The sequence below is a fragment of the Oncorhynchus kisutch genome, linkage group LG4 (genome assembly GCF_002021735.2).
Source record: "Oncorhynchus kisutch isolate 150728-3 linkage group LG4, Okis_V2, whole genome shotgun sequence".
In the NCBI taxonomy this organism is placed as follows: Eukaryota; Metazoa; Chordata; class Actinopteri; order Salmoniformes; family Salmonidae; genus Oncorhynchus; species Oncorhynchus kisutch.
Genome location: NC_034177.2, coordinates 61,510,747 through 61,535,921, shown reverse-complemented (window position 1 = coordinate 61,535,921; position 25,175 = coordinate 61,510,747). Strand labels below are relative to the sequence as shown.

Sequence of the window (25,175 nt, the reverse complement as noted above, 5' to 3'; positions counted from 1 at the left end):
CCAAACCAGGACTGTCCCTGAACGACAAGAAGTGCACAGCATCTCTGCTCACTTTTGCTTACACATGATAAAGGTCAACGTGATACTTTGCTGATAAAATGTAGATAAAACCAGATAAAATGTAATGTGCCTTTATATCAGCAAATGTACATTTTCGTCATTTAGCTAAGCAGTATACTGTACATAGCATAACATTTTTCATTAGAGCCGATTCCATATATTTCCTGAATGGTAAAAGGCACCATTTGATGAAATCTGAATGTAAACATGAATACTCCTCTTTCCTGTGCTCATTTTAGATATTGCGTAACACGTTGTTTCATAACCAGAATTCTAAAGAGAGCCATGAAAAGGCTGCTCATGGAAAGGCTGCTCATATGACACAATTAAATGATTACCAATATGTATTATGTAACCCCTCTATCAGTCGACCTTTACCCCCTAAACATACTGAAATACAAAATAGAAAATATTGTGATTAACATGAATCAATACCTTTTCTTCCTCAATCAGCCGGTGGCCCATTTTGTTTATCATCTTCTTCGGCACTTGGGGCCTCTCACAGACATAAAACCCTTCGTCCTCCAGAAAACGGGGCTTCAAATACCTTGGTATAATCCTCCTTTGGTTTACTGTCATCAGATTTAATCAAATGACTCTCACTTTAAAATTCAATTTCCTTCACATTCAGTTATAATCACAACAAAAGCAACAATAAGGTACTAAACATAAACAGTGTGGGGGGGGGGGTGTATCTTTTACATCTCAAAATGTTCATACAAAGACTATAGGTCTACATCACCTGGTAAATCACTGGGTACAAATAAAAGGTCTGGATTTACATCCAGTGTCTCAATATCACCAGGAACAAGAGGATTATGACACTCATCCACATTCTCAATATCGATGACAGTATCTTTCCCGCTCTATCATGGAAACAAAAATAAACATGTTTCAATAAAGGCTGCATATTAATATTGTGGGACAGCCATTTCCTAACACAGTTACATAGGTGAATGACAACATGTTTTAAAGGTCCAATGCAGCCGTTTAAAAAAAAAAAATCTCAATATCAAATACTTTCTGGGGAACAATTAAGTACCTTACTAACCAGGTTTCCATCCAACTGTTTTATGCGAGTAAAATACATGTCAGCTAAAATAATGTCATGACAAGGCCTGATGGAAACCGACAATTGGTGGGTAAACTTTCCAAATGTCAACGACAAAGAAATACACTACACGAGGTGGGATCTTTTTGTCAGTAAAATGTATTATGCGAGAAATGTCAGTGGAAGTGCTTTTATGAGCAAAAATTGATATAATTAAACATCATATCAAAGTAAACGTGGGAGTTTACGTGATGACATGTTGTGTGGTCCTCCCTGAATTACGATGAACTTCACAGGGTGGTGAAAGTGCAAGGCGATGAGCTTGATGCTCCTTTCCAATGAATAGCCAAGGGTCAATTTTGTTGTTGTTGTTGTGAGAAAACCATCAGTAGAGTTGAAAATACAATTTTTTTATTAGGTACATGGGAATTTAGCCGCAAAAGGTGTTTTAATGAGCACTTACGTCATCACGCACAGACTTTTATCCTCAACAAGTCAATTTGATGGAAAATGCGCATATTCGTTTGATACGGATTTTTTGAATATTTGCATGAAAATCTGTCGCCAATTGTATGGAAACCTAGCTACTGTGATTGTTATCGATTCAAATGCTCAAAAAGAAACATAAATAGCTTCTTAGCAAAGAGCAATTTCTCAAGCAAGAATTTTGCTAGGACTGAGTGGCCTGAGTGGGGAGGGGAAAATGTGCTGTTATTGGCAGAGATGTTTGAAACTCTCTTTCTTATTGGTCTATTAACTATTTTCAAGCCAACTTGACACAACTGTGGGAAGCATTGGAGCCAGCATGGGCCAGCATCCCTTTACTCAGTGTATATACAACTCAGGAAATCACACTTTTGACTGCACTGGGCCTTTAATACATTTATGATCACAGCTATCTTCGTACATTTTATATTCTTCACTATTGTTGGGCTACCTGTTGTGAACGTGTGCCAGTGGTAGGTCCATTCTTCTCCAATTCATCATATTTATGGCAGAAGAATCGATAGGCTTCTTCCTCTGAGCATGACTTAAAAGAAAATAGTACAAAGACAGGCCAGATTATAAGAGAAACACACTCTCTCATTTAAGTACGTATGTATCAAATCAATAGTACAACATAATGATGAAAGCCAGACCCAAATGCACAAATGACAAGACCTGTATTTTCCCTACCGGCTTGTCAGCAATCTTCTGAGGTTCTTTTATTCTCACTTCTCTTGCAGCATTGATTTTACTTTTAAGGATTTTTAACTAGAAGAGGGAACATAAGGATGACAAGATTAACCTGTTCACATATCGCGGTTATAGCTTTAGTGGAAATAAAGACGATCTCACCTTGTATTCCTGGAGCATGAGTCTACCTCTTTCTTGACTTCTGCTGAGCCTGATATGAGGGGGATGTTGTATCACTGTCAAATGTGGTCACCAAGCGGAGTCAGTAAACACAACACAACAACAACTATCAAATGCACAATTCTCTAAGGAATAAAAAAAAATGAAGCAGTATGCCAATACCCCTTTCTTGGATGTATACTCCATCTTGAACCTTTTCCTTATTCTCCTCTGTCATCCTGACAAACAAATGGGTATTGTCATACAGAACTGTTTCACTATTGCCACAAGTTATAGCCAGCCACATGCCTCACCTTGAAGTTGCGCAGAAGCGAGATAAACATTTCTTAAATTCATTTTCATATCTTGTTAGGATACCGCTGGAGCAGATAGCCTAATAATGTTTTTACAGTCTAGTGTAGACCTGGCAGACAAGTCACCATGCCATGGTCGCCATGGGATCAAATAAACATTAGATCAAATAAACGAACTACTAGAACAAACAAACAAACTCTGAGAAAAGACCAATAATACCATCATGGTGAAAGTGTAGGACAATAACACCCAATTGATAAGTACTAGCTAGCTAGTTAGACTCAGCAGATGAAAGGGGTTAGTTAGTTCTAATATTTTCTCTCAGCATAGCTAGCTAGCTACTAGTAACGTTAGCTAGTTTCCTCCCAAATGCACACTTATAGTTAGCCAGATAAAGTTAGCTAGTTAGAACTTGATAGGCTTTGCTTTAGACAGCTCCCTCACTGTAGCTAGATAGCAGCTGAGTGACCATACATGTAGCTACTAGGTATTGTGTATGTAACACAGCTATTGTACCCAACGAAAGTCTGAGATTTCTTCGACATAATTTCACTGCTCCACTGTCATGTTAGCTAGCTGTGCCCACACATCAGAGCGCGGTTAAATCAACGTTCAATCAACGTTCTCGTCTTTGTACGAGCTGGCAGTTTCAGCACTGGTCAGCTCCTGGTGCTGAAGCTCAGCTACTACAGACAGATTTTGCTGCTTGCTGAAACATTTGTACAAATGTAGCAAGCTGGACCCTTCAAGAATGTATCAAATGTATCTAGACCATTTAAGAGTTTTGCTTAATTAGCAGCTTCAAATATTAAACTGTGTAACTCTGAAGAATGTTTCAAATGCGTGGTGATGGAACTTTGACGTACAGTTATGTTAATAGATTCGTTTCATCAAATCTATCACCACGAGGTTTGAGTTGCACCGTTGAGTCAATGCATTGTAAAATACCTGATTGTAAAGGTTCTCTCTAGTGAGTGAAAGGTGCGTGGGCGGGCTTCTGTCAATTCAAAAGAAAGGGGGAAAGTATTTCCTGCAGGATTTTTTTTCATTTTCGTACCTTCCTTTTCAATGTTATTTTTGATTGGTCGCTGAAATGGCATCTAACCAATCAGCCGGCGTCTGCTATGGAGGAAGGAATAAATGCAAGATGGCTCCTCATATAAAATCAGCCGCCTGTGTTCCCTTTAGAGGACAACAAAATTACTCTTTACATCGTATTAGGTTAAAGTACTTATCTGGGAGTAGTGCTGAAGGTTAATACAAGGTTTAAGGCGATATACGTTTAATGCATGGCAATTAACTGACGAAGAAGTTATCGAAGAGACAAGAGGGACCAACTTTGAAGCCATGATTTGTTGAACTCATTTCGACAGGTTTCGGGTGGTGAGCTGTGTGACTGAAGAGAGACGCACCAGGGGCCTCCTTTGCTAGGCTAGCTAGCTATCGCATTGGATTGGCGTCAAGTAAAGAGGATAACTTAAAAAAAAAAAGCGATAGCATCTGTTAAATGCGGATCACCAAAGAGCACATTTACGCGTTCAATTAATCGTCATGGCCGTGTCAAGGTAAGGTATTCCCTAGGTAGCCAACTAACGTTAGCTATTCTTATCCAAGATTAGCAAATAGTTAGGTACTAGTTAATTAGCATGAACAGGCAATGGCATCATCATTCACGGTGGTGTTGACTAGTTAACGTTAGCTCTATTTAAATTAACGTTAGCTAGCTTTTTCAATTAGCCAGACAGTTTTACTGAAGTATGTAGCTAGCTAGCATCTACACAACAGCTATTACCAATTAGCTAACATTATGTACTTTTAAAAAATCTTAACGTTACTTACTAGCAGACCTGCATAGCATACAATTGATCTTGCCAATATGTTTAACGAGACATGTTACTTTTAGGTAACCGTTAATTGATGTGCAATCTGGTTGCAAATGTGCCACTCTGTCATCTTGCAAATGAGATTATCGCTCTTGCGTTTCATCCAGAGATTTATTTTGACGAGATTAGGCTCCCAAACGTATGGTTATTGTACTGTGGTTGGTTTCCCTTGTGTCATATCTTGTACATTTTAGTTTGCTAAAAAAATATAATGGGCAATCGTGTGTCTGATAGTTTGTCTCGTCAGGCTCGCAAGAGGATGCCTATTTGAAGCCTTCAACTAATGCATAGGCTAGAAATCAGATGAAGGTTTTATGTGATCTATTGACAGTTACCCTCCAGCCAATTTATGAATTTATAATTCTCATGATAAGCCAATTTATGAATTTATAATTCTCATGATATGCACATTGTATAATCAAGCTGCTGAACATCCTCTTTTTAATATGAAATTACCTAGTTACTAGTACAATGAATAACAGATCCAAAATGCTCCACCCTGATCATTTGCATTGACTGCTCAAATGGGAAAATACTTTTTCTGCCCCTGCCTAAACTATTCCGTATCATTGTTTAACCACAACTGTATTAATCTGTAGCCTAGAGATTGTTGGATTTGTTTTACATTGAGTGGGATGGGCATTTTGCCATACTGAACAGCATCGCCATTTTTTAATGGCACTATGTTTTTATTTTTAGCAGAGATTTGTTCAACGCTCCTATCAAACGGTAGTAACATGCACAGTATACTCTAGGTTTGAATGATTGTCATAACCCATTTAATGGTTTGGATTTGAAGTGCCCTCCCTAGTGCCATGTACACTGCAATCTGCAAAACTGAAGTGTGTATATATATCTTTAAACCGTCCCCTCGCCCACACCCGGGCTCGAAACCAGGGACCCTCTGCACACATCAACAGTCACCCACGAAGCATCGTTACCCATCGCTCCACAAAAGCCGCGGCCCTTGCAGAGCAAGGTGAACAACTACTTCAAGGTCTCAGAGCAAGTGACGTCACCGATTGAAACGCTATTTAGCGCGCACCACCGCTAACTAGCTAGCTGTTTCACATCCGTTACATATATATATATATATCTTATTTCACAAAGCAGAAGTTCAACTTAGAATCCTGTCAAACACTGGAGTTTTACAACCCTCCATGGAGTTTATCCTTTTGTTACATTTGGAAATGAAAAAATGAATGCAACTTCTCAGTAGTCTCTTCCAATATATGCATTGTAGACCAATGCATGCATAAGCTTATTTTCTGATCTACTTGTTTCTCTTTCCCACTCTTCTCATTCTCCAGGCTTGATCGTCTGTTCATCCTGCTTGACACTGGAACTACACCGGTGACGAGGAAGGCTGCTGCCATACAGCTGGGAGATGTGGTTAAACTCCACCCGCATGAGCTCAACAACCTTTTGTCGAAGGTGGGTGCTGGGCTTGTCCACATCAGTGCCACAGCCAGGTTTCTATCTACATCAGGGTTGTATTCATTAGGCACTATAAGGGAAAGACTGAAACGGTGAAAGACTACTTGAACTTAAATGAAAATAAAAATATATTTTGCTACAATGTGGGCTAATGAAAACAATCCAGGGATTCCACATTGATGTCAGCTCCCCACACATCTGCCTGCAGTGCTGCCAAAAGGACATCCATACTTTAACCACCCATACAGATTTGCAACCCCCCTCCCCCCCCCCCCCCCCCCCCAGTCTGGAAAAATCTAACTGGCGTCCCGTAAAGGTCAGACTGTTGCATAGCCCATTGTCTTTCTTGCCTCAGGGAATGTTGAAGTGATTATTAAACAAGTAGACTGTTTGACCTGCTTTACATTTTAGTCATTTAGCAGACGCTCTTATCCAGAGCGACTTACGGTTAGTGAGTTCATACTTTTGTCATATTGGTTCTCCTTGAGAATAGAACCCACAACCATTGCGTTGTAAGCACCATGCTCTGCCAACTGAGCCACATGGGACTTGACACCTGTTTGAATGAGATGTGTTCCATCCTATGAGTCTAATGTTTTCTCATTTACCCATAACCTACAGGTGTTGACATACCTGAGAAGTCCAAACTGGGACACTCGTATCGCTGCAGGTCAGGCAGTGGAGGCCATTGTGAAGAATATCCCAGAGTGGAACCCGTCACCCAAGCCCAAAGGTGAACCAACCTCGACCTGCCACGTTAGTCACAGCCAATTGCCTGTATTTTGTTTATCCTTACAGCGGGGAACAAATAATGCCTTAACGTTCCATTACACAAAGGGCTTATCATTTAAATAACCTTTGAAACGGCCAGGAATGGGTGTAATAATGATTGCGCTAGGTGTTGTAACACAACTGGGATGTTAGCGCTGCATCTCTACTGCTCTTAAGTAACCGTTGACAGGAGGTGATGAGGCACTTGCGTGTATAGGTGTGGGCAGGCACATAAATAAAAAACGGTTCAGGCTCACACCGTAATTAAACACTTGACATGTCATCAGCACTCAAGGTGCATACTTCCTAACTGTTGTACTATAAAAAATCCCTGACGAAGGCGGTGGGACTATGTAAGCTTAAATAAACAAGTGATACTCGCAAGTGAAGTGTGCAGGTTTTTCCTCTTCTTGACCCCCCCCCCCCCCCCCCTTTCTAGCTCTGACTACTGATATTGGGGTAAAAAATGTACTTCCCGTGCCTTTGGTTGTCCTTCCTGCCTAGCTGTCTTATGAATGCACAACTAAGTCTCTCTGCATAAGAGCATCTGCTAAATGACTACAATGTCAAATGGAATGAGTGTCTCTCTCTTCCAGAGTCGTGTGCAGACTTCTCCCCAGAAGACTCCTCCTCTGACCGTTTGAGTTTCTACCGCTTTGACATTTCCCGCCTGCTCAAACATGGTGCTTCTCTGCTTGGTTCCGCCGGTGCGGAGTTTGAGGTCCAGGATGACAAGTCTGGTATGCATTTTTTTTCTCAAGTATTATCATGTCATATTTCATACATTGTACTTGTGGGCTGCCACTCAGAAGAAAAAAAATAAAAATATTCCTAAAGGTACATAACTACAAAGTATTGAGTATTTGATAATATTTTAAAGTTTAAGTAATACATTCAGTATAAACAGGAAAATATAAAAGTAGGGCTCCACCCCAACCTCTCAGTCCATACCCCCACCAAGCCACCATGTCTCTACCCACTCCCTGAAACCATGTTTCCCCATCTGCTTTTTAACTCAACTCGTACTATGAACACCTGTGCTCAGTGAGTCTCCTAATAGTTTCGTGTGTCTGTTATTATCCAATTAGGAGGAATGTTATGGGAGACTCTAATATGTGACCACATGGCTAGGCTGTCTGGTTGTGCTTCTGTTGAACAAGTAGCTGCTTGGATTGAGTCAGCCGCTGTATTGACATTCATCTTTTAGCTTGTGCCGAACTCCACACAGCAAACAATTATTTGACACTGTAGTGTGTCAGGATTTAGTTTCAATGTTGCATAATCTGCATTCTGAATCTCTCCCAAATGGCACCATATTCCCATATAGGGCATTATTTTTGGACCAGGGCCCATATTCTTTTCCTTTAGACCATTGGATCTGCATCCTCTAAGTTTGCTTTTACATGACGATGTGGTCATCCAAGTGACAAGTTCGAATACAATTTGAATTCAAACGGCTCCAGTCTTTGTCCTTTTGTCTCAACTTAATAATACATGCAGAATGAAGCCTTCATTTATACCTTAAGGGCTGGTTTCAGGGACACATTATTCCTGGTGTAATACACACAACATCCAGGACTATGGGCTTAATCTGTCTGTGAAGCCTGCCATAAGTGTCCCTGTGTTCTCTACATAAAATGGGAGTTTCTCAAGAGTTGGTCTTTTTCTACAAGCGCCATACCCTCGCTCTGTGCTCTCCCATGCCAGGTGAGGTGGACCCTAAAGAGCGTCTGGCCCGCCAGAGGAAGCTGCTGCAGAGGAAGCTGGGACTGGACATGGGTGCCGCCATCGGCATGGACACGATGGAGCTGTTCAACGACGAGGACCTGGACACCCAGTACACCTGCACGCCGAGTGGCCCTAAGGCCCAGGGACAGGGAGAGAGGGGCTCTGAACCCTGCTCCAGCAATCACGTGGTGAGTCACACTACCGCGATTTCCAAAACTCCTCCTTTATGCTACTGCTGTATGTCGAGCTCCTAATTATGGAGTCGGTAATTCCTTTAAACTTTGAACAGCATCCTATGAAGCTTGATACCAGGGTCGTGTTCATTAGGCTATGTATTTTGCAATGGAAAATAAGCATTTCTTATTGGATATATCCATGTAATCCCTCCCTGATGCAAAGCATTTTCTCACTACTGAACTCATCCCCAGTTACCATCGAGTGCAGGCTACTATCCTTTCCCATTAACTTAGAAAGCTAAGTGTTGGTTAATCCAGGTCACAACAGTGGCAGACAGTACATTTACATGCACAGTAATAATTCAATATTAAACTGATTATGGCAGTATTTTCTTTGCAGTATTTTGCAATAGTCATGTGAACACCTTACTCTGCTCATCATAATCAGCGTAAGGTCAAAATCTAAGTAAACATGCCGACTAAAACAACTGGTTTTCGGGGTAATTTTGGGAATATTTAGGTACAGGTAAACTCCTTAATTGGCATTTCAGCTGTGTATTTGATCTGCACATGGGGTAGCACCAGCCGTGTGAGAGCCTCCCTCTTTAGCATGAGTGAAGTGAGTTAGTGACGAATGAATGTATGTGTCTTTAGAAGTAGTTCTCAACTTTTTGGTCCGAACTCCGACTCCAATATACTTCCCAAAAAATAATGTGGTCGCTTATTTTTTTGGGGAAAAAAAAGAAATTACCCCCTTCTCCCAATTTCGTGGTATCCAATTGTTAGTAATTACTATCTTGTCTAATCGCTACGACTACCGTATGGGCTCGGGAGAGACGAAGGTCGAAAGCCATGCGTCCTCCGACACACAACCCAACCAAGCCGCACTGCTTAACACAGTGCGCATCCAACCCGGAACACAGCCGCACCAATGTATCGGAGGAAATACCTGGCGACCTTGGTTAGCATGCACTGCGCCCGGCCCGCCACAGGAGTCGCTGGTGCGCAATGAGACAAGGATTTCCCTACCGGCCAAGCCCTCCCTAACCCGGACGACGCTAGGCCAATTGTGCGTCGCCCCGCGGTCGCGGCCGGCTGCGACAGCCAGAACCCAGTCTCTGGTGGCACAGCTAGCGCTGCGATGCAGTGCCCTAGACCACTGCGGGAATCATTCTTCTCTCAAATCATGTACATGTTTTAATCAAACTATTATATTATGACTATCCACAATATTCACATTGTGTGCATGTAACCGTACTGTGTGATGCCGGGCTTAGAAGCTTGGTGCTTCTTTAAGCACCGAACAGCATTGCCACGTATATTTTTGACCAATCGTTACCTGACTATGCGTAACCAAACTTGGAAAGAGGCCAGAGGAGGAATTCTGTAGCTTGTCTGACTGGGACGTCCGGTAGGAAGACATTGGAGTAGGTCCTGACAACATGCTTTGGCTCATACTGTTTGAAAAATGTTACAAGCTGTCAAATCCTTGCTTCATCCATCCTTGTTTTTGCAATGCCTCTAAGCTCACTGGAGGATAGGATCCAAGGTCCCTCAGACCTCCTCCAATGAGCTTAGAGGCACTGAGGAAACAAGGACCCCCTTAGGGCCAATGAGTTGTAATTCACATTTATGTTGGCGATATATTCTCTCTCGAAATCAAGTTGATAGCTCACAATGGATAGGATGTCAGAAAATGGACAGTTGTACTGATAGTAGTCTCTCGACTGTACTGATAGTTACATCATGGTCGATACGTAGTCAGTTGAAAAATTCTGAGCTGCGTTATATGGGACAAAGGCAAAGATGCCAAAACCAGAATTTTAACTTTGATTCCAGGTCTAGTATCACGATACTCTATACCATAAGAGAAAGCATATTAACTAAAGTCACAGAATGGCACTTGATCCAGACATAAACTCAGCTACTGCTCTGTTCAATCGTTGGGTGTCTTGATTTCAATAACAATACGTTTGACATTTTTGTTTTTTACTTCAACATTTTTCAGAGACCGCATTATTGAATCAATCACAATCAAATTGCCTTTGTTTTTTTACCAATCTCTGTATATTACAATGGTAATTCTCTATTGATGAAAGGGGTAAATCAATATGTAGTCTAGGCCTATTCACATAAATGAGTGTTCAATAGGAGTGTGCATGCATTGAGTTTGAGCTTGTTTTGGTTGATTTCATGAGGATACAGATGACAAAATGAACTGTTTCCCTTCCCATTTGAGACTTATTTTATTGTATGGATCAATAACATTTGCATAGAAGTAGCTTATTTGATAAGTGCACACGGTCTCTTTAACCAGTAATGATGTAATTTAAGAGGCGGACATCCTGGAGTTCGGTGAGGCAATAGATATTCTTTGGGAGAAATGTAAGTGATGCCTTTTAAGGGAATAATGTTTGTGGTCATCAGCTTTGAAATCATCATATTTTGCATTATGGTTTGCATTTTATCACACAAATTACCACGATAGTAAATTGATTGCTTCAGCTGTAAGCTAACGAGAAGTTAGCCTACAAAGCTGGAAGCTACTGATATCATCTTGCATTGTAAAGTGTTCTGGACATGTTTTGTAATGTAATTAACGTAAACTCATACACCGCCTTGGTCCGTACAATTGCCCTTATTTTAACACCCCAAAACATAATACTTCCAGATCAACTAATGTCAATACCATTTGTTAAGTACAATTTCTCCTCTTTCCATCAATCAATTACATGACCTAAACGCTGCCCGTTTCTGCATAATTCAAGCAGGCAGTGTGCCCCATCGGGTCTAAAAATGGCGGGTGGGGAAGCGAAACTAGTGCGTGATAGTGAGGAGATGTTGTGTGGGAAAATTGCTTTTTTTCCCCCCACTCGTTCTGTCCAACTTATCACCTTATTGCCTCTAAAATGTAAAGAAAACAGTTTATATAATGCGTCATACCTATTTGAATGGGGATTTTAGGGCGGTGCTAAAGTGATCTTAGCCGTAAAACAGCGGCTTTGAGAATGATGATTGCATGCAATGACACAAAATGACTAGGTATCCCCCCCTTACCCCGGTCACTGTCCATTTCTTGTTTGTTAAACGATGAGAGTAGTGCCACACCTGGTGGATAGATTGTAAGGCAGAAAGTTGCTTTATGCGTGCTGTACGTTACGACATGACACGTCAAGATGTAACGGAGGGTCAGTTTATTTTATATTACTTTTCTCCAATACTATAGAGCCATTACCATATCGATCAACGCTTGAATAGAAACCTAGTTCACACCCCCGATTTTTGACATCAACAGTCTCTACAATCCCATTAGTTTTCTTTGTAGCCTCGTTTGAATGTTGCGGTTGCGCACATTTGTACGGAATGGGGTGAGTTTACGTTAACAGTTTAGAAATTTCTACATGCCGTGTCGCATTATTCAAGTGTTAGCTCCCCACTCATGCTGCACCGACATTAACATGCTGCAACCCAGACTCGCAGTGCAAGCCCTGTTTTTCGCACTAAGGGGTACATCCGCTGCACTGATAGACCAAGTTGATCCATGAGAAACATTTGACAGAAGTACCGACAGTAACGTTCTAGTACCAAACGTATTTTATCGGAACCGTACAGAAGTTTCGGTAAACCGTGCAACATTGCTATATAAAATATTCTTTGACAACCATCAGAGTTGACAATGTGGTGAGAACCCATTTCACTTTCGGTACATTGACTATTTTATGTGCACTACGTTATCACTCCCATCCCTTTATCCGCAAGAAGTAAATTGGATGAAACCATGTTTGGTGGGAAATGCACAGATTTTTAAATATTTGCATAAATCTGTCACCAATTTGATGGAAACCTAGCGACTACCCAAACCAGGCACAAGTGGCCAACCTACTGCGATCACCTACTGGGATCTAGTTGACCAACTGGGAATCAGGCGACGTATTTGCATCAATGGTAGATAGGTAGACTTCAGCTTTCTCAAGTGTACACTACCTTTCAAAGGTTTAGGGTCACTTAGAAATGTCTCTTTTAAAAAAAAGAAAAGCACTTTGTCCATTTTTTTAAATAACATCAAATTGATCAGAAATACATTGTTTGTTTTTAATGGAATATCTACACAGGCGTACAGAGGTCCGTTATCAGCAACCATCACTCCTGTGTTACAATGGCACATTGTGTTAGCTAATCCAAGTTTATCATTATAAAATGCCAATTGATCATTAGAAAACCCTTTTGAAATTGTTAGCACAGCTGAAAACTGTTCTGATTTAAAGAAGCAATAAACTGCCCTTTTAGAATAGTTGAGTATCTGGAGCATCAGCGTTTGAGTTCGATTACAGGCTCAAAATGTCCAGAAACACAGGTTTTTTTTTGACACTTGTCAGTCTATTCTTGTTCTGAGAAATGAAGGCTATCCCATGTGAGAAATTGTCAAAACTGAAGATCTGGTACAAAACTGTGTACTACTCCCTTCACAGAACAGTGCAAACTGGCTCTAACCAGACTAGAAAGAGGTGTTGGAGGCCCCTGTGCACAACTGAGCAAGAGAACAAGTACATTAGTGTCTAGTTTGAGAAACAGACTTCAAGTCTTCAACTGGCAGCTTCATTAAATTGTACCCGCAAAACACCAGTCTCAATGTCAACAGTGACGAGGCGACTCGGATGCTGTTGATGAGTTCAGGATCCAACCAACATATCTGGCCTGCACCTTTCAGCGTGTGGCGTCAAGTCATTATGTGCTCTTCACTTAAGCATGATCTGTGCACATTTCGTTTATAAATATGTCACTGTTAGAAGAAAACGACATTATGCTCACTGTCTGAGGAACAGTCTCTCTTTGGTCTGGAATTAATGACTCCCAGCTTAAGATGTCTATAGCTTATTACTTTACTGAAAATAATTTAACTTTGTTTTATCAATAAACTCATGTTCAGTTGCAATTGATATTTTTTTTCAGCCCATGCAGGCGGCAGAGATAATAGACTCAGAGTTTCGACCAGGCATGAGCAACCGACAGAAGAACAAGGCTAAGAGGATGGCCAAGCTAGTGGCAAAGCAACGATCCAGAGACCTGGATCCCAACGAGAGAAGGTATGGCCAACTTTTTTTTTTTCTTTCTCCAAAGCTTTGTTCATTAGGCACCAATGAACAAACGGTTCTGAAACTAAGTAGAAGGTTTGTCCAGTTAGAAATGCACCATTTAAGTTTGCCCTAATGAACATGACCCAGGTGTTTCGGTCTTTGGTTTCCATCTGCAGGTAATTTTTTAAAATTGGATTACTGAGTTGGGAAATTAAATCACAGATCAATATTTTTCTTCCTGCAGTAATGACAGTTTTGAGGGGGAGCCTGAGGAGAAGCACAGGAAAACTAGTAACGTAGTCATCGAGCAACCGGCAACGGAGCATAAAGTCTTAATCGATAACGTTCCAGACAACTCCAGTCTCTTGGACGAGGTAGGCGATTGGTCAGCAAGGATAAAGCTCTGTTAAAGAATACAGTTGAAGTAAACTCTTTTTTACACAGAACTTGACAATTAATTTACTAGGTGTTTGAAAAAACAGACTGGATAGTTATGAAATTAGTGTCTTTGTCCAAACATTGAAGAGAAGTTCTGAATCATCTTGTGCTTTTTTTCCCCCCCCAGACCCAGGAGTGGCCCCTGGAGAGCTTCTGTGATGAGCTCTGTAATGACCTCTTCAACCCCTCATGGGAGGTAATGACTGTAGTCTTAGCAGACCTGCTCAAATCATCTGCAATCCTAAAGCTCTATGTACACTGAAAAAAAATATAAACGCATCACATCAAATAATATCATATTCCCCGAATACAGAGTGTCGACCTTACTGTGAAATGCTTATTTACGAGCCCTTAACCAACAATGCAGTTAAAAAATGGAGTAAAGAAAATATTTACTAAATAAACTGCAGTTTGGACACCTACTCATTCCAGGGTTTTTCTTTATTTTTACTATTTTCTACATTGTAGCTTAATAGTGAAGACATCAACTATAAAATAACATATGGAATCATGTAGTAACCAAAAACATTTTAAACATATTACAATATATTTGCAATTCGTCAAAGTAGCCTCCCTTTGCCTATATGACAGCTTTGCACACTTGGAATTCTCTCAACCAGCTTAATGAGGTTGTCACCTGGAATGCATTTCAATTAACCTCTCTAGGGTATGTGGGACGTGTCCCACCTGGCCAACATCCAGTGAGATTGCAGAGTGCCAAATACAGAAATGCTCATTATAAAAATTCAGAAAAGATACAACTGTTAAACATCTTGTGAATCCAACAACGGTGTCAGATTTAAAAAATGCTTTACGGCGAAAGCATACCGTAGTCCAGCAAACAAATCATTATAAACAGTAGCCAGCCAAGTAGATTTAAAAGTAATCCCTTACCTTTGATCTTCAAGGGGAACAACTACTCTGATTCCTAGAGCGAGTGACGTTTGAAACGCTATTAGCGCGCACCCCGCTAACTAGCTAGCCATTTCACATCACATCGTTACACCAGCCTAATCTCGGGAGTTGATAGGCTTGAATTCATAAACATCAGAGCTGCTGTCAAAATGGACACAAGTGCTGCTTGAATGAATGCTTATGAGCCTGCTGGTGCCCACCATCACTTGGTCAGACTGCTCTATCAAATCAGACTTAATTATAACACAACACATAGAAATATGAGTCTTAGGTCATTAATATGGTCGAATCTGGAAACTCGTCTTGAAAACAAAACATTTATTATTTTAGTGAAATACAGAACCATTCCGTATTTATCTAACGGGTGGCATCCATGGGTCTAAATATTCCTGTTACATTGCACAACCTTCAGTGTTATTTCATAATTATGTAAAATTCTGGCAAATTAGTTCAATGAGCCAGGCGGTCCAAACTGTTGCATATACCCCGACTCTGCATGCAATAAACGCAAGAGAAGTGACACAATTTCACCTGGTTAATATTGCCTGCTGTGGTCTAGGGCACTGCATCGCAGCGCTAGCTGTGCCACCAGAGACTCTGGGTTCGCGCCCAGGCTCTGTCGCAGCCGGCCGTGACCAGAAGGTCCGTGGGTGGACGCACAATTGGCCTAGCGTCGTCCGGGTTAGGGAGGGTTTGGCCGGTAGGGATATCCTTGCCTCATCGCGCACCAGCGACTCCTGTGGCGGGCCGGGCGCAGTGCACGCTAACCAAGGTCGCCAGGTGCACGGTGTTTCCCCCGACACATTGGTGCGGCTGGCTTCTGGGTTGGATGCGTGCTGTGTTAAGAAGCAGTGCGGCTTGGTTGGGTTGTGTTTCGGAGGACACATGGCTTTTGACCTTCATCTCTCCCGAGCCCGTACGGGAGTTGTAGCGATGAGACAAGATAGTAATTACTAACAATTGAATACCACGAAAAAAGGATTATATATATATATATATATATATATATATATATATAGCCTGCTAACCTGGATTTCTTTTAGCTAAATATGCAGGTTTAAAAAATATATTCTTCTGTGTATTGATTTTAAGACATTGATGTTTATGGTTAGGTACACGTTGGAGCAACAGTCCTTTTTTGCGTATGCGCACTGCATCAATTTATATGCAACGCAGGACACGCTCGATAAACTAGTAATATCATCAACCATGTGTAGTTATAACTAGTGATTATGATTGATTAAGTTTAATGCTATCTTGCAACTTACCTTGGCTTCTTACTGCATTTGCGTAACAGGCAGGCTCCTCGTGAGGCAGGTGGTTAGAGTGTTGGACTAGTTAACCGTAAGGTTGCAAGATTGAATCCTGGAGCTGACACGGTAAAAATCGTTGTTCTGCCCCTGAACAAGGCAGTTAACCTACCGTTCCTAGGCAGTCATTGAAATAAGAATGTGTTCTTAACGGACTTCCATCTGTTCGCACTATACTTTGTAGCGCCAACCGTTCAGGATGCTCTCGATTGTGCAGCTGTAGAACCTTTTGAGCATCTGTGGACCCATGGCAAATATTTTCAGTCTCCTGAGGAGGAGACTGTCTTGGTGTGTTTGGACCATGATATTTTGGTGATGTGGACACCAAGGAACTTGGAACTCTCGACCCGCTCTACTACAGCCCCGGTCAATGTGAATAGCGGGCTTGTTCAGCCCTCCTGTTCCTGTAGTCCACAATCATCTTTGTCTTGCTCATGTTGAGGGAGAGGTTGTTGTCCTGGCATAACACTGCCAGGTCTCTTACCTCCTCCCTACAGGCATTCTCATTGTTGTCTGTGATCGGGCCTACCACCGTTGTCATCAGCAAACTTAATGATGGTGTTGGAGTCGTGCTTGGTCACGCAGTTGTGGGTGAACAGGAGTACAGGACGGGACTAAGCGAGCACCCCAGAGGGGCCCCCGTGTTGTGGGTCATCGTGACAGTTGTTGCCTACACTAACCACCTGTGGGCGGCCTGTCCCAGGGTCCTTAGCTTAGTGATGCGCTTTGAGGGCACTATGGTGTTGAACGCTGAGCTGTTGTCAATGAACAGTATTTTCACATGCGTTTCTTTTGTCCAGGTAGGAAAGGGCAGTTTGGCATGCTCTTGAGATTGTCATCTGCTGGGGCAGTATGCGAATTGTAGTGTTTCTGAGATAATGGTGTTGCTGTGAGCCATGACTAGCCTTTCAAAGCACTTCATGGCTACAGACGTGAGTGTTACAGGCCGGTAGTCATTTAGGCAAGTTACCTTCACTTTCTTGGTCACAGGGACTATGGTGGTCTGCTTGAAACATGTTGGTATTACAGGCTCGGTCAGAGAGACACTTGCTAGTTGGTCATCGCATGCTCGGAATACACGGTCCTGGTAATCCATCTGGATCCGCAGCCTTGTAAATGTTGACCAGTTTAAAGGTCTTTCTCACATTGGCTATGGAGAGTGTGATCAGTCGTCCAAAACAGCTGGTGCTCTCATGCATGCTTCAGTGTTACTTGCGTCAAAGTGAGCATAAGGCATTTAGCTTGTGTCACTGGGCAGCTCATATCTTGGTTTCCCTTTTGTAGTCCGTAATAGTTTGCAAGCGCTGCCACATCCGACGAGTGTCGGAGCTGGTGTAGTACGAGCCAGTGGGATTTCTTATAAGCGTCCGGATCAGTGTCCTTAATCCTTTGAAACGGCAGCTCTATCCTTTAGCTCGGTGCGGATGTTGCCTGTAATCCATGGCTTCTGGTTGGGATATGTACATACGGTCACTGTGGCGACAACGTCATCGACAAACTTATTAATGAAGCCGGTGACTGAGGTGCCATTGGGTGAGTCCCGGAACATATTTCAGTCTGCTAGCAAAACTGTCCTGTAGCATCTGTCATTTGACCACTTCCTGCTTTAGTTTTTGCTGTTAAGCAGGAATCTGGAGGATAGAAGTTATGATCAGATTTGCTAGATGGAGGGAGCGGTTTGTATGCATCTCTGTGTGGATTAAAGGTGGTCTCGAGGTGTTTCTTTTTATTTAAAAACCAAATATATTATTTCTCCCTCTGGTTGCACATGTGACATTTTAGGAGAAATTAGGTCACATTTAAGTTTGCCTACATTAAAGTCCCAGGTCACTAGGAGCGCCGCTTCTGGATGAGCATTTTCTTGTTGAACGTGGTCTTACTGCCAGCATCGGTTTGTGGTGTTAAGTAGACGGCTACGAAAAATAGTCAGTTCTACGGTTTATCATGAGGTAATCTACTTCAGTTGAGCAATACCTTGAGACTTCCTTAATATTAGACATTGCACCAGCTGTTATTGAATAATAGACCCCCGCCCCTCGTCTTACCAGACGTTGCTGTTCTGTCCTGCCGATGCACGGTAAACCTAACCAAATGTATATTATCCGCATTTATTCAGCCACGACTCAGTGAAACATGAGCTATAACAGCTTTTTAATGTCCCTTTGGTAGGATAGTCTCGAATGGAAATCATAAAGTTTATTTTCCAGTGATTGCACGTTAGGCAATGGAACGGATGGTTGAGGCAGAATACCCACACGCCTTCGAAGTCTAAGAAGGCGCCCCTAACACCACCCCCTGTATTTATGTCTTTTCACGCAAATGACAGGGATTTGGGCCTGGTCTCGGAGAAGCAGTATATCCTTTGTCCAGTTTGAGGTGATTAATCGCTGTTCTAATATCCAGAAGCTATTTTTTTGTTCATAAGAGACCGTAGAAGCAACATTATGTAAAAAAAAGTTACAAACAATGTGACAAAACACACGGTTGCTTAAGGGCGTGTAAAACAGCAGCCAGCGCTATTACATACAAAAATGTCAAAGATTTTACTGAGTTACAGTTCATATAAGGAACTCGGTCAATTTTTAAATAAATTCATTAGGGCCTAATCTATGGATTTCACATGACTGGGAATAGTGATAAATCTGGTTACAGATGCCTTCAAAAAAAAAAAGTATCTGTTGGACCACCATTTGCCTCATGCAGCGCAGCACAGCTAATTCATATAGATTTGATCAGGCTGTTGATTGTGGCCTGTGGAATGTTGTCCCACTCCTCTTCGATGGCTATGCGAAGTTGCTGGATATTGGCGTGAACTGGAACAGTCGTACACGTCAATCCAGAGCATCCCGAACATGCTCTATGGGTGACATGTCGGCGTATGCAGCTTCCAGGAATTGTGTACAGATCCTCGCGACATGGGCTCTTGCATTATCATGCTGAAACATGAGATGGTGGTGGATTTAATGGCACATCAAGGTGCGTCAGGATCTCGTTGCGGTATGTTTTGTATTTTATCGATGGTACTTTGAATGCACATTGTTTATTGTCCGTAGCTTATGCCTGCCCATACCATAATCCCACCGCCACCATGTGGCACTATGTTCACAATGTAGACATCACCAAACCGCTCATCCAAACAACGCAATACCCGCTCCGCTGTCTGCCATCTGACCGGTACAGTTGAAACTGGGAGCACACTTTGCCAGTGGCCATTGAAGGTGAGCGTTTGCCCACTGAAGTTTGTTACAATGCTGATCTGCATTCAGGTCAAGACCCTAGTTAGTATATTGAGCACCCAGATGCGCTTCCCTGAGACTTTCTAACAGTTTGTGCAGAAATACTTTGGTTGTGCAAACCCACGGTTTCATCAGCTGCCCGGGTGGCTGGTCTCAGACAATCCTGCAGGTGAAGATGCTTCCTGGGCTGGCGTGGTTACACGTGGTCTGCGGTTGTGAGGCCGGTTAGACTTACTGCCAAATTCTCTAAAACGACGTAGGCGGTTTATGGCTGAGAAATTAACTAATCGTTTTCTGTCAGCATGCCAATTGCCTGCTCCCTCAACTTGACATTTGGGGCATTGTGACACAACTGCACATTTTAGTGGCCTTTTATTGTCCCCAGCACAAGGTGCACCTGAATGATCATCCTGTTTAATCAGTTTCCTGTTATGCCAAACCTGTCAAGTGGATGGCTTATATTGGCAAAGGAGAAATGTGCACAAACGGGGAAGTAATCAAAATTGTAGAGAAATTAGCTTTTTGTTCCACATTTCTGTGATTTTTATTTTTTAGTTCAGCCCATGAAACAAACTTAAAATGTTTGTTTTTTTGTTCACTGTATTGTTCTTTTAAGTATCCAATGTATAACACAACAGGCAGCATGTAGACTAAAATGAGCTGTGCAGCTACTAGTGCTCTGTCTCTGTGTCCAGATTCGTCACGGAGCAGGCACAGGCCTCAGGGAGATCCTCAAGTCTCAAGGCGCTGGAGGTGGGAAGCTGGTGGGAAGCACTGCAGAACAGGTACTGGATCTGACTCTTCTCTCTATGCAACCTTCATTCAAACCAAACATAAATATTTAAATGAACCTATAATGGATTTGACCACAATGTCTGACCTTTGACCATTTCCAGATGGAGCGGCACCACCAGGAGTGGCTGGAGGATGTGGTCATCCGGCTGCTCTGTGTCTTTGCTCTGGACCGTTTCGGAGATTTTGTCTCTGATGAGGTGTGTCTTGTAGCATACCAATCTACTGTGTCCTGGGGTGGCTGAATTTAATTCAATATAAGTGGTCACCAACCGCTTGATCTCCAAGGCATTCCTAGTCTATCTCTAAACATATCTGTAAAAAAAAAACTAACGATAAAGCTTTGCGTTTCAATTTTTTTTGTTTTTGCGCTGTTGGTGGTAGGTGCATTTGATTCAGCAGCCCTAGCGTTGGGAAGGCAGTGTTCCCATTCTGAACCATTTCATGTGTCTCAAGGTGGAACGCAGCCTACCCGCCAGGCCCAGAGAACAAATCAAGTGCACCTATAGGCCTACTGCTGGCCAATCAGAGCTCAGATAACTGTGTCTGCACAGTTTCTTCGAGCCATAGACTTCAAAAAGAAGCCTCAAACAGACAGCAAAGCTGACAAGCCTACTGTGAGATTTTTAAACCATGACTAGAGAGAGACTCTAAATACAGCAAAGAGATGCTGTTTTTATGTGTAGGTTGTTCTTCACTGTCAACACTTTGTTCAACACCTTTATAAGCCATAATGTGCATTTTCCTTACTTCCACATGCTACTACCAGCACTGCAGCGGTGACTTAGGAGTTAGGATACGCTTCATTGTTGTTATTAGCGGCCTGTCTTTTAAAAAAAATGTATGGAGGAATATTTCACTCTCTCTGGTCATAGGAGTAACAACATGAATTGCTGCATGAAGCAGAAATAATGTCGTTACTTGAGTTTCGCCATGAGCTAGAAGACTATCCCCCGTTTCTCAGTTGAGGACAGTGGGACGTTGAATCCGGTGAGAGGCAGCCTCACTGCTGCTTCCTCCCTTCCATCAGATGTAGGCCATCAGTCCACAAGAAAGTGAAATGATTATGCTCACTTAGCTGAGGCTCATAAATAATACAACAAATTATCCATTACTAGTGTGATCATATACCTCATTTAAAAATATGTAATTTCATAATTTTGAGAGCATTGGCAGGGCAATTGAAGCATTGCTAATACGCAGTGATAAATGTATTGGGCTTATAGCCTACGGCACAAACATTGCTACAGAACAGTTTTTCATTTGGGTAATGTTGATAGGCTTATGTTTACAAAAATGTGTATGTACAGTGGCTTGTGAAAGTATTCACTCCCCTTGGCATTTTTCCTATTTTGTTGCCTTACAACCTGGATATTAAAATAGATTTCTTTGGGGGGGAGGGTTTGTTGTGTCATTTGATTTACACAATATGCCTACCACTTCGACGATGCAAATTATTTTTTCATTGTGAAACAAGACACACAGAACTTGAGCACACAACTATTTCCACCCAAAGTCAATACTTTGTAGAGCCACCTTATTACAGCTGCAAGTCTCTTGGGGTATGTCTCTATAACCTTGGCACACACAGCCAATTCACCCAACTTATTTCTTCAAGGCAAAACTGCTCCAGTTCCTTCAAGTTGGATGGGCTCTGCTTGGGTACAGCAATCTTTAAGACATACCATAGATTCTCAATTGGATTGAAATCTGGGCTTTGACTAGGCCATTCCAAGATTTAAATGTTACCCCTTAAATCACTTGAGTGTTGCTTTAGCAGTATGCTTAGGGTTATTGTCCTGCTGGAAGGTGAACCTCCTTCCCAGTCTCAAATCTCTGGAAGACTGACACAGGCTTCACTTTCCATGTATTTAGCCCCATCATTCTGTCAATTCTGACTAGTTTCTCAGTCCCTGCTGATGAAAACATCCCCACAGCATGATGCTGCCACTATGTTTCACTGTGGGGATGGTAGTCTCGGGGTGATGAGAGGTCTTGGGTTTGTGCCTGACATAGCGTTTTCCTTGATGGCCCAAAAGTTCAATTCTCATCTGCCCAGAGTACCTTCTATGTGTTTGGGGAGTCTCCCACATGCCTTTTGGCAAACACTAAATGTGTTTGCTTATTTTTTTCTTTAAGCAATGGCTTTTTTTCTGGCCACTCTTCCGTGAAGCCCAGCTCTGTGGAGTATACGGCTTAAAGTGGTCCTATGGACAGATACTCCAATCACCGCTGTGAAGCTTTACAGCTCTTTCAGGGTTAACTTTGGTCTCTTTGTTGTCTCTGATTTAATGCCCTCCTTGCCTGGTCTGTGAGTTTTGGTGGGCGGCCCTCTCGGCAGGTTTGTTGTGGTGCCATATTCTTTACATTTTTAAATAATGTAAATTTAGTGATGCTCCGTGGGATGTTCAAAGTTTCAGATATTTTTTATAACCCAACCCTGATCTGTACTTCTCCAACTTTGTCCCTGACCTGTTTGGAGAGCTCCTTGGTCTTCATGGTGCCGCTTGCTTGGTGGTGCCCCATGTTTTGTGGTGTTGCAGATTCTGGGGCTTTTCAGAACAGGGATCTATAAACTCAGCAAAAAAAATGTCCCATTTTCAGGACTCTGTCTTTCAAAGATAATTTGTAAAAATCCAAATAACTTTACAGATATTCAATGTAAAGGGTTTAAACACTGTTTCCCATCATTTCAATTTACCATAAACAATTATTGAACATGCACCTGTGGAACGGTAGTTAAGACACTAACAGCTTACAGATGGTAGGCAATTAAGGTCACAGTTATGAAAACCTAGGACACTAAAGAGGCCTTTCTACTGACTCTGGGAAAAACACCAAAAGAAAGATGCCCAGGGTCCCTGTTCATCTGCATGAATGTGCCTTAGGCATGCTGCAAGAAGGCATGAGGACTGCAGATGTGGCCAGGGCAATAAATTGCAACGTTCGCACTGTGAGACGCCTAAGACAGCGCTACAGGGAGACAAGACGGACAGCTGATCATCCTTGCGGTGGCAGACCACGTGTAACAACACCTGCATAGGATCGGTACATCCGAACATCACACCTGCAGGACAGGTAAAGGATGGCAACAACTACCCGAATTACACCAGGAACGCACAATCCCTCCATCAGTGCTCAGACTGTCCGCAATAGGATGAGAGAGGCTGGACTGAGGGCTTGTAGATAGTTGTAAGGCAGGTCCTCACCAGACATCACCGGCGGTGATGGGCACAAACCCACTGTCGTTGGACCAGACAGGCAAAAAGTGCTCTTCACTGAGGAGTCGCGTTTATCGACGAAGGAATGAGCGTTACACCAAGGCCTGTACTCTAAAGCAGGATCAATTTGGAGGTGGAGGGTTCGTCATGGTCTGGGGCGGTGTCTCACAGCATCGAACTGAGCTTGTTATTGCAGGGATTCTCAACGCTGTGCGTTACAGGGAAGATATCCTCCTCCCTCATGTGGTACCCTTCTTGCAGGTTCATCCTGGCATGACAATGCCACCAGCCATACTGCTCGTTCCATGCGTGATTTCCTGCAAGACAGGAATGCCAGTGTTCTGCCATGGCCAGCGAAGAGCCCGGATCTCAATCTCATTTAGCACGTCTGGGACCTGTTGGATCGGAGGGTGAGGGCTAGGGCCATTCACCCCAGGAATGTCCTGGAACTTGCAGGTGCAATGGAGGAAGAGTGGGATAACATCTCACAGCAAGAACTGGCAAATCTGGTGCAGTCCATGAGGAGGAGATGCACTGCAGTACCTAATGCAGCTGGTGGCCACACCAGATACTCACTGTTACTGTTGACCTCCCCCGCTTTGTTCAGGACACATTATTCCATTATTCAGTTTATGTCTTAGTTGTTGAATCTTATGTTCATACAAATATTTACACATGTTCATTTTGCTGAAAAAAAACGGTGTTGACAGCAACAGGATTTTTTTTTTTGCTGAGTTCATACTGAGACCATGTGACACTTAGATTGTACACATGTGAACTTTATTTAGCTTTTGAAGGTGATGGTTACATAACTTCTTATTTAGGGGCTTCATAGCAAAGGGGGTGAATACATATGCATGCACCACTTTTACGTTTAGTATTTTTCTGAATTTTCTGAAAAAAATCATTCCACTTCACCATTTTGGACTATTTTGTGCATGTCCATTACATGAAATCCAATTAAAAATCCATGTAAATTACAAGTTGTGATGCAACAAAATTGGTGAACCGCCAAGGGGGATGAATACTTTTGCAAGGCTATGTATGTATGTACAGTTGAAGTTGCACGTTTACTTACACTTAGGTTGGAGTCATTAAAACTTGTTTTTCAACCACTCCACAAATTTCTTGTTGACAAACTATAGTTTTGGCAAGTCAGTTAAGACATCTACTTTGTGCATGACACAAGTCATTTTTCCAACAATTGTTTAAAGACAGATTATTTCACATATAAATCACTGTATCACAATTCCAGTGGGTCAGAAGTTTACATACACTAAATAGACTGTACATTTGAACAGCTTGAAAAATTCCAGAAAATTGTCATGCTTTAGAAGCTTCTGATAGGCTAATTGACATAATTTGAGTCAATTGGAGGTGTACCTGTAGATGCATTTCAAGGCCTACCTTCAAACTCAGTATCTATTTGCTT

The 25,175-nt window shown here is 42.2% G+C and overlaps 1 protein-coding gene across 2 annotated transcripts in view; it reads left to right on the top strand.

Moving 5' to 3' along the window:
• Positions 1-3,897: 3,897 nt before the first annotated feature.
• Positions 3,898-25,175, top strand: part of LOC109889804 (TATA-binding protein-associated factor 172-like) — a 65,573-nt gene continuing 44,295 nt past the window's right edge. The window contains exons 1-10 of one of the 2 annotated variants that reach the window (XM_031823369.1): positions 3,898-4,326; positions 5,955-6,078; positions 6,703-6,814; positions 7,449-7,592; positions 8,560-8,768; positions 13,707-13,840; positions 14,076-14,205; positions 14,397-14,465; positions 20,426-20,515; positions 20,627-20,722. In XM_031823369.1, coding sequence (XP_031679229.1) covers positions 4,313-4,326; positions 5,955-6,078; positions 6,703-6,814; positions 7,449-7,592; positions 8,560-8,768; positions 13,707-13,840; positions 14,076-14,205; positions 14,397-14,465; positions 20,426-20,515; positions 20,627-20,722 — 1,122 coding nt within the window. In that variant the 5' untranslated portion in view covers positions 3,898-4,312. Of the gene's footprint in view, positions 4,327-5,954; positions 6,079-6,702; positions 6,815-7,445; positions 7,593-8,559; positions 8,769-13,706; positions 13,841-14,075; positions 14,206-14,396; positions 14,466-20,425; positions 20,516-20,626; positions 20,723-25,175 lie in introns of both variants that reach the window. The other variant, XM_031823368.1, reaches the window with a different exon arrangement.